General features: G+C 39.8%; 1 protein-coding gene across 1 annotated transcript; it reads right to left on the bottom strand.

Moving 5' to 3' along the window:
• Window positions 1-604: 604 nt before the first annotated feature.
• LOC142371327 (splicing factor U2AF 65 kDa subunit-like) lies at window positions 605-16,587 on the bottom strand. The gene is made up of 11 exons (XM_075453976.1): window positions 16,401-16,587; window positions 12,967-13,114; window positions 11,949-12,052; window positions 11,191-11,342; window positions 10,994-11,110; window positions 9,164-9,302; window positions 8,998-9,077; window positions 5,158-5,280; window positions 4,982-5,068; window positions 4,085-4,327; window positions 605-2,990 (listed from the first exon to the last, which is right to left on the bottom strand). The coding sequence occupies exons 1-11, from the start codon at window positions 16,447-16,449 to the stop codon at window positions 2,859-2,861; spliced, it is 1,374 nt and encodes a 457-aa protein (XP_075310091.1). The 5' UTR covers window positions 16,450-16,587; the 3' UTR covers window positions 605-2,858.
• Between the last annotated feature and the right edge of the window lie 1,892 nt (window positions 16,588-18,479).

Raw genomic sequence — 18,479 nt, forward strand, 5'->3', positions numbered from 1 at the left:
CATTTCTTTCTATCTCTGTCTTGTCTCTCTTTTTATTTGCTCTCCCTCTTTCCCTGCCCCCTTTTCAGGTTTGGCACTATCATATACAAAGTATTATAACAAAAATAAATAAATAAGCAGTACTTAGGAATCAAGAGGAGCTTTCCATTCATAAAGCTTCCCTTGGCAAAGCAAATGTGTTTGGCATAAAACTGTATTCAGATTACAATTATGCTGCCATAATGCTGGACAGGACAAGGGGGAAAGAAAGAAAAGAACAAAGAAAACCTACATTTTGTCAGGTTTTCTAAAGGCCACAGCATACATGGGGTTAGAAATAAAGGGATACTGTAAAAAGAGAAACATTGAGTGAGAACCAAGCTTATGAAGGCAGTGAATTTGATCGCCTAATGTGCTTGTGATTATGCATGTTTATTATAAAGTATACTACATAGTGCATTTTCCTGTATTCTAAGGACTCAGTTCATGTCTGTTGGCTCAGATATGTCTGAATTTATCATTAAAAATGTCTCAGACTCAGTTTCTTAGTAAAGAATAAAACAGTTAATATGTATTATTTTACTGTGTCAAATATCTGCTGAAAAAAAAGTCAGACAAGCATCCAGACAGTGGAGGCAAGCATTTATTCAAGGCAATGGCAGTGGCAGGAATTATACAAACTAAAAATAACTTTAGGGTGTCCAAAAATCGTATAAAATACAGTAGTTGTTCCACAGAGGAGACAGTTCATTCCAATTTCATTTGCTCAGATAGTTTGGATCTGAGCCTGCACGTTTTCTGCAGATTAAAGATATTGTGTAATAAATGAAAGCTTCAGTTGCAGACATTATCTTCATCAGATGCGAAACAACAAAGAATAAGTGCTTAAAAATCTATTCATCAGTAATCCATCTGCATAACTTACAGGTGCTTTTCTCAACATGTGCAATATCTGCTTTATCTTTGAACGAGAGCAGGAAGACTGATTTGGCTTTGTTATTCTGATTTTGACAACAGATAGTTCAGAATTGCTGATTAAGCCCCCCCCAGCTCAGTTACTATTGTCACCGTACATCAGTTAATGCACAACAAAAATGGTGGCTGATGTAGCAGACGGAATAAATCTTTATTTAGGACGGAAGCAGCTTTTCATTTGCAGTCAGTGACAGCTGATTTTAACAGGTTGATTTAAATAAATGTTACTAAACAGGAGGTGCTTCTCAAAGTCAACGGTGCTTTCTTGGTAAGATGGTTCCTGCCAAGTCGTGGCTATCTTAGGCTTTAAGAGTCCGATGGTTTAACTTACAGTTAAATCCAACACACAACCACAGCTGTTAAAGAGCTAGTAGCTGTTAGCTGACTACGTAACAGTCCTTCATGTTGGCAAACTGCACTTTTCTGTCTTTTGTTGGGGCACAATGTGAAGAATTTTACCAGAAAAACAAAATGACATTAATCTAAATGCATATTTTTATGGACATCAAGCCGCTCGCTTTCATGAGACACGTGTTTGGTCTGTAATAAACAGACTATATCCGGCGAATGCTCTTTTTTTGGGTTATATGAACTCCATGCCGTACACAGATAACCGTTACTTTAAAAGCAATATTGGCTCAATACGACTATGAAGTTTTCTACTTGAATTTTTGGCACATTGGTGCAGCCACTCTTCAGGATCCACTGCATGGAGTTTCACCCGTCTGTCCGAGAGTACAGTAACTCTGTGGGGAATGAGTGGACTTCCAGTGGAAACAAGGCATCAGGGCGCTGTCAGAGTGTTAAGGACGTAGCGTCACTCTGACTGGCTATTTGGCACACCGACTGTCCGCTGCCATGTGTTAATGTGACATTAACAGTGTTATTTTTCAACTTTAAATGCTTGATAAAATTATAGACGAACAAACACCATGGTGTGTGTGAGTTTAAGCACAGGTCTTTGAGTAGTATAAACACTATAAAGCCTGCCTAAGCGGCTTACAAGTGAATGGACACTTGTCTTGGAGTACAAAGCGTCTAAGGTCCTTCGAGTTATCTTTGTCATCGGCACAATCTTTAGGTGAGATCTGATGAAACGCCACGTTAAGGAGACTTCCTTGACTTTGAGAAGCACCTACGTATTGCTATAAGTAAATCCAAAGAAGAAGGGGTTGAACAAACGTCAACGTGCAAATAATTTTGATCCAGCTTCATCAAATCAGATGTTTCAGTTTGTTGATTCATGGAGAGTGTCTTCCAAATCAAATAAATTCCAGAAGTGACTGTTTTATATTTACAAAATTCCCTTTGAGGCTGTTCTAACAAAGTCCATTTAGCTTCTGACAAAACAAGTCAACATTTGGTCTACATAAGCAGTACAGGTAACAGCATTTTATATGTTAAAGAACATTAAGATGTGGAGCATATAGCAGGAAACATTATTTTGGGAAACAAAATAAATAAATAGATAAATAAAAATCATCTTTTTTTGTAGCAGCCACACAAAAACCATCAAAATGGCTTTTTGAATCTAGATCTAAACCAGAAATAAACGTTTGTGCTCAGGAGGAAAATCTAAACATTTGACTGTTTTTTTCTCATATAGTGCATTCTCCTTAGACAACTACTCTGGCATTGTCAGGCAGTATTACTTTAGGTTAGATACATGTCACATTCATTCTACTAGAAATGTATACTACAGTCTTATTTTAGCTCAGAATGAGTTCAGTGTTTGGGTGTTAGGCTAAGCTGGGAGTAATTCACTTCTGAAGAAACACACACTGCAGTCCAGTTTGTTAAGGTGATGATGGAGTAAGTCTTTTTCCGGTTGTGGTCTCTAAACGTCACGCTAACCGAGGAGAAAAAGAAACTGACTGAGCCCCAGCTGACAAAAAGAAAGGTTGTCAAAACTCGTGTCTGTGATACATGTCGGGATCGTAGTATTTGGTGACCACCACTCTGTTGGCAAACTTGCGACCGGTTAGAGCTTGCATGGCTTTCTGACAGTCTGCAGCAGAAACATACTCCACAAAAATCTGAAAGGGAAAAAAAGAAAAATGGATGCATATATTGAGCTTTCTGACATATTCTGCAAGTCTTGCAACACAAAGATGCGTAAGCCTGTACGCAACCCGCACGGCTTACACAAAGAAGAGATTTATGCTTCATCCACTGCGTTTTCCAGCTTACGTTTTGGTTTAAAAAAGACGAGAATTAAAGTCCTCATGAAACGATTTGAAAAATCCCTGCTGCTTCTTCTTCTTCTTGTTTTAAAATGGGGTTTTGTAAAGTACTTATAAGCAGTCGGATTGTTTGGGCAGGCAATGATGCGGAGTAACACGGATGTTCTTCGGTTGAGAAAATAGTGGCAAAGTAAAGAAGTGCCTGGTGCAAAAGAGAGGTGGTGTAGCATTCACTGCATATGACATTTCTGAGGTCTGAGCTGTTTCAGATAGTGAACGTTTGCTCCTCTGGTGGCGCCATTCGGAGTAGCTGTTAGCTTATTTTCCCGGCAGAACTCCTCCCCTCTTCTCCAAACCGAGAGCGCGCTGATGGCCGTTTACTGCGGGTGAGACACTGACTAGTCATAAGTACTTAACATAAGCCCAATTCATGGCTAAAAAAGAAAGAGAGAAGACATATCTCCTTAAAAAGAAAGTCCCCGTAAATCCCGTTCTGCATCAGAGCTGCTGAAATTTGAGCACACTTTTCATCCCTTCATAAAGTAAAGTGCAAAAAGGTTAATAAAACAAACAGTTAAAAATATCTCTGAGAGTTATTAGAAATGAGTTTTTGCTGCTGAGTCTGATAAAGTACTGCGCAGCCGCCTCCCTCAGCTTCTCTGTGGGACCAGGACGAGCCCCGAAAAAACGGATCAGACAAAACTAAAAAGGAGCTCTTCAACATCAACTTTATACATCATTAAGAGCAGATTTAGGCTCAAACTTTATTCAGGGACTATTTTTGATGATAATTTACTCTTTTCACCACCGACAGCCACCATGTTTTTTTCACTTGAAAGTAAAAAGCCAAACACAGCCCAGTTCAGTAGTGGGTGGATGCGAATTCATTCTAAAACTGTGTAATGAATCCATGTTTTCTGTAGATGTCTAAACGTGCATTAGCACACCTTTCCGCAGCCAGGGACTTCCACACCATCAACGGGTCGGGGGATCTCGATGGAGCGGACGTTTCCATACTTGCAGCACTCCTCGCGGATATCCTCCAGGATCTCCTCGTAGTCCTCGTCGTCCACCAGCTCCTCCGGCATCACCATGTTGAGAAGGCACAGCACCTCTGTAGGCATGCCGGAGTTCTGCAGCCTCTGAAGCCCAGGCACCTGTAGCGTCACCGGGGTCTCTATGATGGAGGTCTGCAGGTGGAGGAAGGCAAGGCACATGAGCTTATGCATATATGTCAAAATGAAAGTCATCTATAGGTTCTTTGTTCTGGAAAAAGAATCCCCTTAAAGCTTGTTTCTGCCTCTGAGGCATCCCTGGAGTTAATTAATATGTTGGAAGCAGTTTTCAGTTGCTCTAAAGTGTATGCAGGAGGCTGAGAAATACTGTTTTTATTTCGGTCATTTTGCCAAAGCTGATGAGTTTCAAATACTCATAAAGTTTGAGAACAAACTTTGAGCCTATTGATTTGTTTGTTGTTCAAATGTACATTGGGAGATGTAGACTCTAAAATTGCATCATGGTCATACACTTTTCATCAAAGAAACAAATGTTGTGGCACATTTGCAGAGTACCAGAGCTGCACAAGAGCTCCAACTGAGAGAAAGAAATGGTACTTTTCTTTGAATCAAGCAAAGAATATGAATATAGATATAAAACAACTAAGAAGTAACTGGTCTTCATCACTCCTTATATAAGAAACGTTTAAGTTAAAAAGAACAAAGATAGCAAATAATGCTAACCTCAAACTAACTAATTCCCCACCATAGCAAAAGTATAAACACTGACTGAAAGTAAACAGAAATCAGAGGCCTGCAGGAACCATTTTGTAAAATGCCTCCACTCACAGGATTGGCGTTTTTGGCTCCGACGCTCGCCCTCTGGACGATGAGCTTTTTGTCGCCCAGCTGCATCCCATTGAGCCCAGCCACGGCCTGATGAAGAGCAAACACAGACCTCTGACCAGGAGAGCAAACAGCACAGCTGATGATCTAATCACACAGAAACAGTGAGGCACTGTTACCTGATCAGTGGCACTGATGTCTACATATTCACAAAAGGCGTAACCTTTTGACAGCGATGTGGCACTGTCCTTCACCAGATTGAAGGCTTTGAGCGGCCCGAAAGACGTCAAAAGCTCCTTTACCTGCAAACAAGAGTCAGACAGCCAGATCTGAGACTGAGAATCACCGTCAACATGAATATGTTCGTCTACTGAGTGAATTCTAAATGTCCATTTGACCCTCACAATTAGTTTAACCAATTGAACATTGGAAATAAATGTAAATGTGAATGAATACAAAGTTCAAGTAATTTATACACACTGTATGAATGTATGACATCTTGTAGAGCTCGCATTGCTATGTTTTTTTTCTTAAAAGGAAAAGAGGTGAAAGCAGTGCAAGAAATTTGCCCTTATTATGCAATAATCCAAAGGATTATTTTCTTATTTTAAATCATTACTGAGTTTAACGAGAAAAAAGAAAACAAAGGTGGAAAAAGGTGGGAGTCAAAGGACTGGAATCATCCAATTTTGGTGCATTTTTTCTTCCTATTCGGTGACGATGCTCATTGGCGAGTAATTCATGATCTCAAGTCATATCAGGAGTGATGTTGAGACATATTTATAAATATGTCAAGGGAAAAAGAAAGTACACCCACCTTCAATTCCAACGTTTATTTATGTTATCTGGTGCTGACAAGATTTCAAAATTAGGTAAATAAAACCTCAGATGACCAACGAAACATGATATATTACACTGTCATTAGTTATCAGTCTTACTTATCGTTGTGGAGGACCTTTGGCCCACTCTTCTTTCCAGCGTTGCTTCAGCTCATTGAGGTTTGCAGCATCGGTTTATGCACAGCTCTCTTAGGGTCCCACCACAGCATTTCAGTCAGGCTGAGGTTTGGACTTTGACTGGACCATTGCAACACCTTTCTTCTTTCCTTTTTCAGACATTCTGTTGTAGATCTGCTGCTGTGTTTGGGATCATTGTCCTGTTGATGAGCCAGTTTCAGCCCAGCTTTAGCTGTCGGACAGACATCTCCACTTTGGTCTGGTCTGTCCAAAGGACATTGTTCCAGAAGTCTTGTGGTTTGTTCAGATGTAACTTTACAGACCTAAGCTGTGCTGCCATGTTCTTTTTAGAGAGAAGAGGCTTTCTCCTGCAGCCCTAACAGACAAGCCATACTTGTTCAGTCTTTTTCTCACTGTACTGTCATGAACTTTAACATTTAACATGCTGAGGCCTGTAGAGTCCACTCCTGGGAGGTTTGGCAGCCGTCTTGAATGTGAATAATCTTTCTCTCTGTAGAATGATGGACTCCAAATATGGCCTTATAACGCCCTCCCAGATTGATGGGCAGCTTCTCTAATATCGTCACTGACGTTTTTCCTCCTTGGTCTTGTGTTAACACACACCTGAATGTTCAGGCCAGCAAACAACCAAAACTTCTGCTTTTATAGACATTCTCACACTTACTGAGGATCAATTAATCAAGTTAATTTGATTAATTCCTATGAAAGCAGTAAGTTTTTTAGACACTGCTCTTACATTCTGGTTTGGTTATTGTTCAGTACATAATGTTGTTGTTCATCTGAGATTGTATTTACCTCATTTTAAGATCCCTTCACAACCAGATTATTTCTTTTTTATTACGTCTTGATACATAAAAAAATTCAAATTAAAAAGAAACGTGTACTTTTTTTTTTACATGACTGTAGATGTAGCACAAAAATCACAATACTAGAGATATTTGGAAGACAAGCTGAGCAGTAAATGGTGTTAAAAAGGATCTTAGTTGGTGGTTTTCATCTTTCCTTCCACCTAAAAGCACGTCAACACATCAGCTTCTTACCTTAATGTCATAACCTAAATAAACCCCTGTCCCACATAACCTTCCCCTCCAATAATAACCACCAAATCTTAATGATCAGCAGTCCTTCACATAAGCTACCGGGGTCCTAAGCGCGCTTCAAAAGCATGATGGGAGAGAGAAAGTAGCCAGTAAGGGAGCCTGCTGGCTCGCAGTGTATCCGTGTGTGGACCAGAATGTCTTACTTGCCTTGTGTTACATGTTGGCATGGCAGCAGTAGATGAGTACTACTGAACAAATTATGAGCGCAGACTTAACGATCTTACAGGCCCCTAGCTGGGGACAAAGTGGGGGGACAAAAATGAAAGAGCTGTGAGTATCAACGCAGTGGAAGTGACTGCAAGTATTCATATAAATGACTCAGTGAATAATAGAAACATCAGGCTGCACGTGCTCTGCTAACTATGAGACAGAATGGACAGTTAGAATTAAATTATCTGCTTTTCAGTACAAACATTTACCACCTCAGAGTAAACTGTAACTTGTGAGAAAACATTCCCTCTTTCTCAAAGGAAAAGTCCACCTTTGAATTTCACCGTTAAAAAAGCTTTTCTGGAGTTTTTTTCTGACTTTTTAGGGGGTTAAATCTGCACGTGAAGCTTCTCCATCACCGCTATGAGGCGAGGTCTGAACTTCTGTTGGAATTTAAGGTTCACAATACACGTAAAGAGGCCAAATCTTTCCCTTCAGGTAGCTCAGATCTTATTTACACGAGTTATTTGCTGTATACCTGCTGTATGTCGGATCAGTAGGGTGTTGCTTCAACTCAAACCAAACTAGAAGGAATATACTGTGTAATAATTCTACTAACGTTAGATACCTTGTGGACGGCTGCATTTAGGTGCTGGATGTTTGTTAAAAAACACTTATCTTTATCCTGGTTTCTACTGTATGTCCCTGAACTAATGTATAAGTATGACTACACTGAAAGTGACTACAATTTAGCCAATAAAGCATATTGTGATAATGAAATGTGCCTCCATCAGGACATCTTAGTTTTTTTGTTTGACCAACAGGCCAAGACTGTGTCACTTATGTAGCAGCATTACAATTGGATCTAAACTTCTGATTTTCCACCTGTTGTGGGGCAGTTTGAATACCTTTAAGCTGCTTCTCATAATTCAGGAAGAAAGAAAAACATTTCAGAAATATCAAGATATTTATCTGCACAAACTGTACTGAAGAAGAACTGAAGATGTTACATATAGGGTGTGTGAAAATGGGGGCTACTGCGCTCTAAAGTATTCCCCTAACGATTATCTCACGATGTGTTTATCATGTTTCACTGATAAATCTCATGTTCAATCATCGACTGATTTCACCAAGTTAAAACTCAATGCAGGAGTGATGATATGATGGGAGGTGGGACCACGTTTGTAGTAGCAACGGCAAAAAACAACAGAAAAAATCCAGAAAGGCAAATAACAGCTCGTCCAAAACATATATTTCTTTCTTTTTTTCTATTTTAAAAGATTCTTAATGTGGACTTTTTCTTTGAAACAGAAATAAGTATGTGACACTTCATCTGATTTTCATGTAAATATACTAGACTTTGCTTACCTTTCTTAAATCAGTATGCTTAGCATGAGAAATGTATCATCACTGTTTATCCAAATATGATTAATGAGGAACTGACTGTTATCATATCAGTGATTCAGCTAAATCAAAGCTTTGCTATTATGTTCAAACTATCAGAGTCATATCCACAAACACAAGACTATAAAAGTAATCCAGTGTTATATTTCCTATGTTGTTATTTTTGCTTTTACTGTGCAAATACACCACTCTGTTTCTGTCTTTTACACATACTTAATTCAGCTATTTTGGCTCCTACACGAAGCCGTATTACACATGTTCAATTCTTTATGTCTTAAGAGACTTAAACCAAACTTTGGTCAAGTTTCACTGTATCAAAAAGCACAGCATGTGAGAGAAAGGTGAGGCAACATGAGTGCACCTGCGCAGTCTGGTGTCAGTTTAATACCTGGTCATCATTAAGGTAGTTAGGCAGGCCTCCTATGAAGAGTTTGTGGGGGGAATCTGGAACGACTGTGGAGACGACACCTGCGCATCAACAGGCAAAGAAAAGAAATTAAAATCACATGACAGAACGGGTTATTTTGGGGGTAGAAAAGGCATCAGAAACAGACCCGGGACGTGGAAGGCCGGCTGCTCTGAAATTCCTGGTAAAGGCCGATAGTCGTGAGGTCGTCTGATCTTCAGCGACTGACCCTGGAAAATGATTCCATCGAAGGCCATCGCCTGCGTCGTCTCATCTACAGACCGAAACTGGACAGCAAAGTCGCAGTGAGACACATGTATGATGCAACACTGTGTTCAAAGGAGTTGAGATGCTGTGCGAAATGTAGATAAAAACTGAATGAAACCAAGTGATTTTTTTTTTTTTTTGGCTGCTCAACATTTTGATATATTTTTCCATTTCTAATGCTTCAGATGTTTCCATTTTGTGACGAATGGGACAGCAGGCAGGTCAGTTCAGCTCCAGAACTCTGAAAATGGTGAAAATGTGGTTTGCGCTGATGAAATAAGCAAATCCATCCCTGACATAGACGTTGTATGGATGGCGATGTGTGTAAATGTTCATGCCAAGGGCACTAATGCATCACCCCACCGTCACAGACCCTGGCTTTTTAATTTTTCTGATAACCAATCTGATGGTTCTTTTGGCCCCTGACCCATAACACTAATTAAGAAGTGTGTGTCAGGCTTTGGGCAAAATACCTGTTGGTTTAAGCACAGCAGCTCTGGTCTCAGCCCTGTTTGGAAGGGGGGAGACCCCGCCTTTTGGTGAGATCAGCAGCTAGCAGCAGATGCTAGTGAACAATGCTTTTTCATCAATAGTAATGGAAAAAGTCAGAGATGTAGTCAGCATAACTCAGCCTAAGCTGTGCTCCAGCAGCGTTTCTGGGTGTTGTTAATATACGGCTTTTGCTTTGCATGCCAGGGTTTTAACTTGCGCTTGTGGACGTAGCGACGAACTTTTTCCCGAAGTGTTCCTGAGTCCTCGTGGTAACATTTGATCACGCAGTGGTTCACAAAGTGGTGAAGCTCGCCCCATGCTTGCTTGTGAATGACCGGGACTTTCGGGAATGCTCCTTTTATACCAAATGATGACATCCACCTGTTTCTAGTTAACCTGTTCGCTTGTGGAACTTTCCAACCACTTTCCCAGTCTTTAGTTGCCTCAGTCCCAGCTTTTTGTGTTGGAACGTGTTGCAGGCATCAAATTAAAAATGAGTCTCACTTTGAACATTAAATATCACATCTTTGTAGAGCATTTAATTGAATATAAGCTGAAAAGGATTAGCAAATCATTGCATTCTGTTTCTACTTACGTTTTACACAAAGTCCCAACTTGGAATGGGGGCGTGTAATAGGTCGTCTTTGACATGTTTTCAGTCAAATAAAGCCTGTTTGGGAAAAGTGATCGTGATAACGCTGAGCATGAATACTAAGAAGAGAGCTGACCTGCAGTTTAATCGGCTCTTTGATTCATGCTACAGCGAGCAGTTACCAATGGTTAAAAACAGTCATGTGTTCATACTGTTTGATTTCAGCTGTTTTCTCTTTTTTCTTTCTTTCTTTCTTTAAAAAAAAAAAAAAAAAAAAAAAAATCACAGTTCAAACGTTTCTCATCCGTCTTGTTTTTCATGTAATCGCTGCAGTTGTAAGAACGGTTTCTTGGTTCTAGATTAATTGATAATTGATCTTAATATAATATCTTGATCATTTTTAGCGACTTTTGCAATGAATATATAATATATATGTCGTCACATCTGATAAGATTTGATTTGAGTTATTTCAAACTTTTGACACTTAAATCATAAAAACGGTGATTTATGCATCTCCTTTTGGTAATATTTCCTTTTTGTATACATTTTTCCAGCTCCCAACTCCTGAAGAAGTTTAAAAAACATCTCGAGGCATGTTTTAAAACACGATGAACGCACTACACCTACCTCTAAGAAAGCAAAGTTTTTATCCTGATTAATCTGCACTGCGAGAACGGGATTACTCGGGGCTTGTGAGAGACCTGCGAGACGCATCTGAGCGTTGAAGAACTCCGCCATGGACTCCTGCAGAGACGGAGATCACAAAGTGTGACTGGAGACTCCACATAAACACACTGCTGCCTTCTGCATGCGTTAGCCATCACCTCAGTAACTCCAAAGGGGATATTTCCAACATAGAGACGTCTGGCTTGTCTTGTCATCTGACTTCCAACTATGGGCACTTGTGTCGGTGCTGCAGCCACTCCAGTGGTGGTGGACGTTGCCAGCAGAGCTATTGTTGGAATCTGACCGGCCGCTGACGAAAGATGAAGCAGATAAGGTTTCGCTTCAGGCTGCAAACCAAGTCATTATATAAGGACACCACTAACACACTGTGTTCAGAGGAAAACTGCTGCAAATTTAACTGCAAAGTGTAAAAAATGTTGTTTTTATGAATCCCAAAGAGCACATAAATGCTTTACAGCTGCCTGCAGCACCTGAGCCTTAATAAGCAAATGCATGTAAAATGTAATGTTAAGCCTAATAAGACTATCACACACACAGCTGCCATCCATGCCCTTTCTTAACCATCTTATCTTGAACATTTCCAGATGATGCCTCAGGATTTTCCCCTTTAATAGAAAATCCTGAGCCAGGCTTTGACTTTTCACCCAGGTTTATGACCAGATCACAGCTTTATCTGCAAACGTTCCACAAGGCTTCCTCGCCAACTAAGTAAGTAAATTCATGACAAATTGTGAAACAAAAATGGCCACAAGGCAAGAGAGACTGAGATTTATGCACACTGGAAACATGTGCAGTTGAGTGAATTAAGAGCTATATATTAAGAGTTATAACAGAATAAACGTGAGCAGTTCTGAGGACTCTAAGGTTAAACAGGCAAAGACGACCTGTCGGGTACCTTGCATAGCTTTATATTGCATTGGTGTGATGTGTTCAAAGCCAGGAGGAGGCACATCCCAGTATTTGCAGGTCCTTTTCTTTCTGGTACGCCTCGGAGAGTGGCTGGATGCAGAAGACAGACACATAAAGCTCAGTGAAACATCCGAACTGTGTCTCGGCTTTTTCAATCGACCTTTTAATGTTGCTATGACTACGTGGCCCAAGTCCTTATTTGAAGTTGCATTTACTTTGGTCGATGCAAACGATCGATGAGCAGATTCTGTGAACTGAATTTCTTTACATTTCCCACAGAATAATTCATCTGAGGACGACAGCCCGGCCTTCGTGAAAACGAGTCCTTTTGACAACTATCTGACATTTTTTAACCACTATCGGCAAATCAGTAATGAAAAGAACAGTTTTATTTTGTAAAGTTCTTCTCTATCGCCTTACTTTGTTGGCGATGTGTGTTTCTTCCAATCTCACCCTTCCAACACTTCTCCTGTGTGTGAAGTAATATTTCAATAGTCGCTGGCATGACTCAAATGGAAATAAAATGACTTAAGTTTCAAATTTGAATGCAGCTAACGCACCATTAATCATTTCCAGCTTCTGTTACTTATACCCCATCATAGAAGACTATGTATGCAAACAAACAGGGCTGAATAAATTATCCTAATTCAATCTTTAACAAGCAAAAAAAAGTTATCGATCTTTTGGACTTTGGAGTCATCAGCTGTCAGAAAAAGAAGTGTATCTTTACAGAAAGAGCCCTCTCAGACCTATTATGTAAAGTTCCCCTCAAAAGTCTTAGTTAGGAACACAGTATGTGTGCAGCTGCTTCAGAAAAACTCTATTTAGACGACTTGTGATGTAGAATTCATTCAAATAGGCGCTGAAGCAAATAAATAAATAAAGTAATGAAGTAAATTTATTTTCTATTACCACAAAACAAAAGGTGCATTAAGAGGCCTAAATGCTTTCTGAAGGGCTGAGTCGGCACCCTTTCAGATGAAATCCCGCCAGGTGAGGCTCACCTGTGCTTCTTGTGGTCCCGCGAGGAGCTGCGGCGGTCCCGGCTCTTCTTGTCCCGGCTGCGGCTTCGCTTTTCTCGGCTGCGATGCTTGTCGCCGCGGCCGGGAGATCCGCTGCGACTCCGCTTTTTGTGCCTCTCCCTTTCTCGCTCTGAGGTAGAAGAAAACAACAATCTGGATATGTCACAAAGCATCCGTTGTTTCCTTATTATTAACTACTTTCAGATTTAATGTCGGAGTGGGTTAATCAAAAGATGTCGATTTTATTATAAAAGTAAAGGAGCAAAAAAGACTTAAAGGCATGGTTGGTAATCCTGTTCAGAAACACATTTTGTAATACTGGGTGAAATGGTCCGTCTGTCCTGAGAGAAATCTATACAAGATGTATTTAGAAAAAGGGACGAAAATAATCAGACCTCTGTGGCAGCTGCAGGACTGAGAAAAAGCTGACCAATCCGAGATCAGCGTCCCGCTGATCTCGGATTGGTCGCCTACAAAAAACCAATCAGATGCCTCTGCTTTCTGCCTACGCCCCCCTCTGCCGGCTCCCTGCTCCATGTGCGCATGCGGTTCTACCGGCTTTGGATGAAGCACTGACGGAATGGGGAGGGGGGGGTGGAGCTTAGAGGAGTGGACACTTTCGAATCTTGCTAGCTCTCTTGCTAGCTCTCTAGGATTACCTACCATAGCTTTAATTCATTATTTTGCAGTCTGTGAATTATTTTCGGTCAAATTGTTCCATAATTGCCTTGAATTTTTATGCTTAAGGTTATTAAAACTCATTAATGAACCGAACATGATATATTTTTTGGATTATCAGACATGAAAATACATTTTCTGGCAAAAAAATTTTTTATTCAATTTTATAAGTGTACAGAGGAATTAAATATAAAATATTAAATATATTAAATAAAGAATTACGAACCAAAAATGACTGTGGACTGCCACTGTGTGGCACCTCAGACCTTTTAACGAATCAATAAAAGTTTCCAGAGTTCATTTCACATTATATGCATGTGTTTTTTTGCATGAATAGATGAATTGTTCCAAAGGCCAAAGATATTTAGTCTTTCTTTGTGTTTGTGGAAGGTTTGTTTAACATGGCACCACATCTATGAAAACAAGTACTTCCAGGAAACACCTTTTCTAATAATTAAAGATATTTAAGATTGTGAGAATTACCTCAAACTGGAAGATTACCATTATAAAAAAAAAAAAATCAGCTAAATACAAATTTATTTAGTTTAGCTCTCAAAAATCATCATATATAAACTTATTTTAAGTACACCGGGTGTGTTCAAATGTTTGGCTCCGTCTGAGTGTGATTTTTAGGGTTAAAAAATTATTAATTTAACTATATTTTGTTGCCTTTTTAGGAGCAAGACTGGAGAAAAGAAAAGAGCTGAGCTGAGGAGAGAAGAAGAAGAAGTGTGTAATTGTCACACAACAGGAGCAGAAACTCTGAGATAAAAGTTGGCCAATTTTAAAGACTTTAACAAAGTGTAAACAACATGATTTAGCTCCGACTTGTTCTGAGAGTCATTTCTGCTGCTAACAATAACAATCATGGGAAAGTTGATTCATAACGACTGAAGCAGAGCCATCACTGGATCGGTTTGTAAATGACTGATACAATACAGCTTATATACACCGACTTTCCTAAATGTTTCAAGATCAGAACAACAACCCTGCCACATACGACCAATAAAAAAACAAATACTAAGTCATGTTTGGCCTTTTTTACAGTGCAGTGCAAAGTGTCTTGAGCAAACACTCATTTCTTCATATTGCCAGGAAAGATTTATGAATGGAAATACATTCTATAAGGCAAAAGCATTTCATCACAGCCTGAACCCTCTCAGACGAGCTTTCTGTCCTTTCTTTAAGGAGTCTTCAGGAATAGTTCTCCAGGCTTCTTGAAGGACATCCCAAAGCTCTTCTTTGGATGTGGGCTGCCTTTTGTTCCGTTCTCTGCCAACATGATCCCACACTGCTTCAGTAATGTTGAGCTCCGGGCTCTGGGGAGGATTCATCCCTCCATCAGACCTGCTGCCGCTGATTTTCAGCCCACTTCTTGTGTCCTTTGGCACAGCTCAGCCTTTTCTCCCTGTTTCCCTTCCTTAAGAACGGCTTCTTGACAGCCACCCTTCCATGGAGCCCATTTCTGATGAGGCTTGGGCCAACAGCAGATGGATCAGCTGAAGGTCCAGATGCATCTCTCAGCTCCTGTGTCAGGTCTTTGCTGGATTTTTTCCTCTTTCTTAAGGACAGATCCTGTTCATCTGCTGTAGATATATATATATATATATATATATTTTTTTTTTAAGGCCTGACACTTCTTCTTCTGTCCTCCACTTGTTCAGTTTCCTCAAATGTTTTAAGGACACACTGCACACCATGCTGAGTGAGATATGATAAGTTTTCAGCTAACAGTTCTTTGGGAATCACCTTGTTGGAGCAAAAATACTATTTTCTGTCTGTCAAACTGTTATCTTTGGCATTTTTCATTGATGCAACTAAAGAACTGGGAACAAATACTGAGTCGCTACAACAGGCTGCTGGTAACAAAGTGCCTAAAGACACAATTCAAATTGGTTCTTTGCTAAGTGTGTTGACACAGCACTGGTTCATCCCTTGGGTTAAGTGCCTTTTTTATGCTTAAATGATTCCCAGGTCAATGTTCAGTGGCTTCAATTAAAGACAAATTCCTCTGACAATGGTCAGGTACAAGGATTGGACTGAAAATGAGTGAAAAAGCAGCCAATGTCCAAAGAAAAAACTTTTAAAGACCTTCAGAGAGAACTGGAGAACTAAAAGATTACGGAAATGTCTGGTTGCGTGGAAGCAAAATATAAAGAAATGAGGGATAGAACAAGGCTTTTACACACTACTGTATTTCATTTTCTTTCATTTCATTTGAAATGAAATGAAATATTTTTTTTCTTATTCAAATATTCAGTAAAAAGTGTAATAATCATTATCAATCATGATAAAAAATAACAGCTTTCTTTGCTGCTGCTCTGTGAAGGTTTCGGTGGGGATGCTGGAACTGAGGTCATTAATGTAAGTAACTTCCATTGATCCGATGCTGACTGATAAGGGAGGACATCATCTTATCATTATATGGTGTGAGGTTTAAGAGATAAATTCGCATTTTGCCGTCTCGCGCAGGTGAATTCACACACCGGCTCCCAGGCTGCGCTCAGAGCTGCTCGACAGATTTAATGACGGCTGTGCGGAGGCTGAACTAACTGTCAATTATGTCAACACTAACAGGGTAAACAAGCTGAGTCATAGCGAGAAAAGGCGCACGCTAAAGTTGCTGTCACGTCTGGGTTATTCATTCATAAAATTGACCAAAGAGCTAACGGTGCGCACCAACGTACGCTGCTAGCTTGCAGACCAAACTGGGGTACAGACAGACAGCAAACACTCACCTTGTCGATTCTCGCTCAGCTGCTTCTCAAACTCCTCGAAATCAGACATTATATTGGTAAGGCTGCAGTAGAAAAAAAAAAAACGACGGCGGCTGTGAAGCGTCTGGTACAGGGAAGATGAGGCGAACTGTCCGCTATGTCAGTTAAAACCTCAAAAAACCCTCCGCGGAGTGATGATGAACACAACACATCCGGTTATCCTTCACAGTAAAAGCCCCAGAAACCCTCCGCGGAATCTAGGTGAACACACCACATCCGCCTAACCCTTCACAGTAAAAGCCTTAGACGTTAGGGTTTGAGAAAACGTTTTAATACACACAAATCACAGTTACATTATAAACGTGAATAAGAAACAAGTAAAATGAGAAATATAAATAAAGAAATCCGAAGAATAAATACTCAAGATGTACATACACTATAACGGCTCAAAATTTGGTAAATACTTTCATTATAACTTGATCTGCCTCATTTCTTGTTTTAGCACTTAACCCTTAAGTGGATTAAATTTTAATGGAAAAAAAAGTGTTTCACTCAGTTTGCAGCTCTAAATCAAAATCAGAGACATGTAAGCCAAAATCTGCCTGGATCTTAATCTTAATCTTAATCTTAATCTTAATATCATCTTAATCAAATAATGGTGATCCACGAAAAAAAACAGGCAAAAACAAAAGAGTAATAATAAATTGCTTTGTGGACACACACACACACACACACACACACACACACACACATCCTTATGTTCATGGACATATGAAGTTCTGCCACTGATGGACATCCCTGACCTAAACCTAAAAATCGCATCTGAATGTCTCCCCATTTTTCCACTCACCCAGACCTCTCTTTACCTTGACTACACCAAGTCTAATTGTCCTAACCCCAAACTCTCCTTACTCCAACACAATTCTCAGTTCCTCAACGTACAACAGCTACCATTAATCCAGGGTTTGACCTTTAATCTTTAATCTTTAATATCGAGAAAATTCAGACCCACACTAAACCAAACAATCACAGTTGAACGCCTCGACCTGCCTAACCCTGAAACCAACTCTTGCTTACCAACATTAAAGGATGTGTGCACATATTGGGGGCAAAACGCTGTTGGTCATAAGTCATAGTCATAAGTTTATAATAAACTTATTCAATAAATATACTTAATTGTTTTGAAATTGTTGTTTACCCAGAGTTTCAGTTACAGACTTGTGGAAAATGAACAGTAATCTTAAAATGTCTTATATGGTGAGTTTCTGCTCTCCTTATGCAGGATGGGAATGTTAAAGTCTCTCGGTTCAATTAGTAGAAAATAAATTTTGTCAATTAAGTTATAAAATATACTCAGAAATGATCAGTTCCCAAGACTCATGTCTAAAAGAGGTAACTGCGTGGACTGATACGCATATGTTATTGAGAAGCTCTTTGTACATCAAATCTGACTGCAGGTGAATCTTTAGATGAAGACATTTATGCTCTCTGTGTTGTTGCAAAAGATAAAGTGTGATGGCTCCTGCCTTTGGGACTTGTTGGACCCCAGTCTACCCTTTCACTGGCAGGGATTCACGATCTTCTGCTCTTGGCAAATGACTGTGATCCCCATGGAAAACAGAACAATTTCAACACAGCACTGCTTTCTGCGCTCTTGTTAAGCATGCACCTGTGTAAAGATCAGTGGCAGGCTTCTGGTTTTTGGACATCATGATTACTTAAAAACACACACACACCAATTCTGTTTCTATCACTTTATAGGACAGCACAAATCCAAGTCAAGGCTTTACTGACTTAAAGCCAACTCATTGTTTCCATGTGTACTTCTACACAAGGACTCTACTATATAAATTTGATCATCTGCATCAGTTTTTCCACTGAGATGCAGAAACTGTCAATTTAGCCTGTGGGGTTCTGGGACTGTCTCACTTAATCCAAAGGGTGGCAGGTTTCCGTCAAGCGGACTGTGTGAGCTTTGCGAATAGAAATAATACGCAGGGGCTAAATTAGACTTCACATAATGGGGGAAATTAACTGCAGACTGAATACCATATATTCCTAATTTAGTCTTGATGTGGATGACACCCTGTAAAAAGACGC

Source organism: Odontesthes bonariensis, chromosome 21 (genome assembly GCF_027942865.1).
Source record: "Odontesthes bonariensis isolate fOdoBon6 chromosome 21, fOdoBon6.hap1, whole genome shotgun sequence".
NCBI classification, from domain to species: domain Eukaryota; kingdom Metazoa; phylum Chordata; class Actinopteri; order Atheriniformes; family Atherinopsidae; genus Odontesthes; species Odontesthes bonariensis.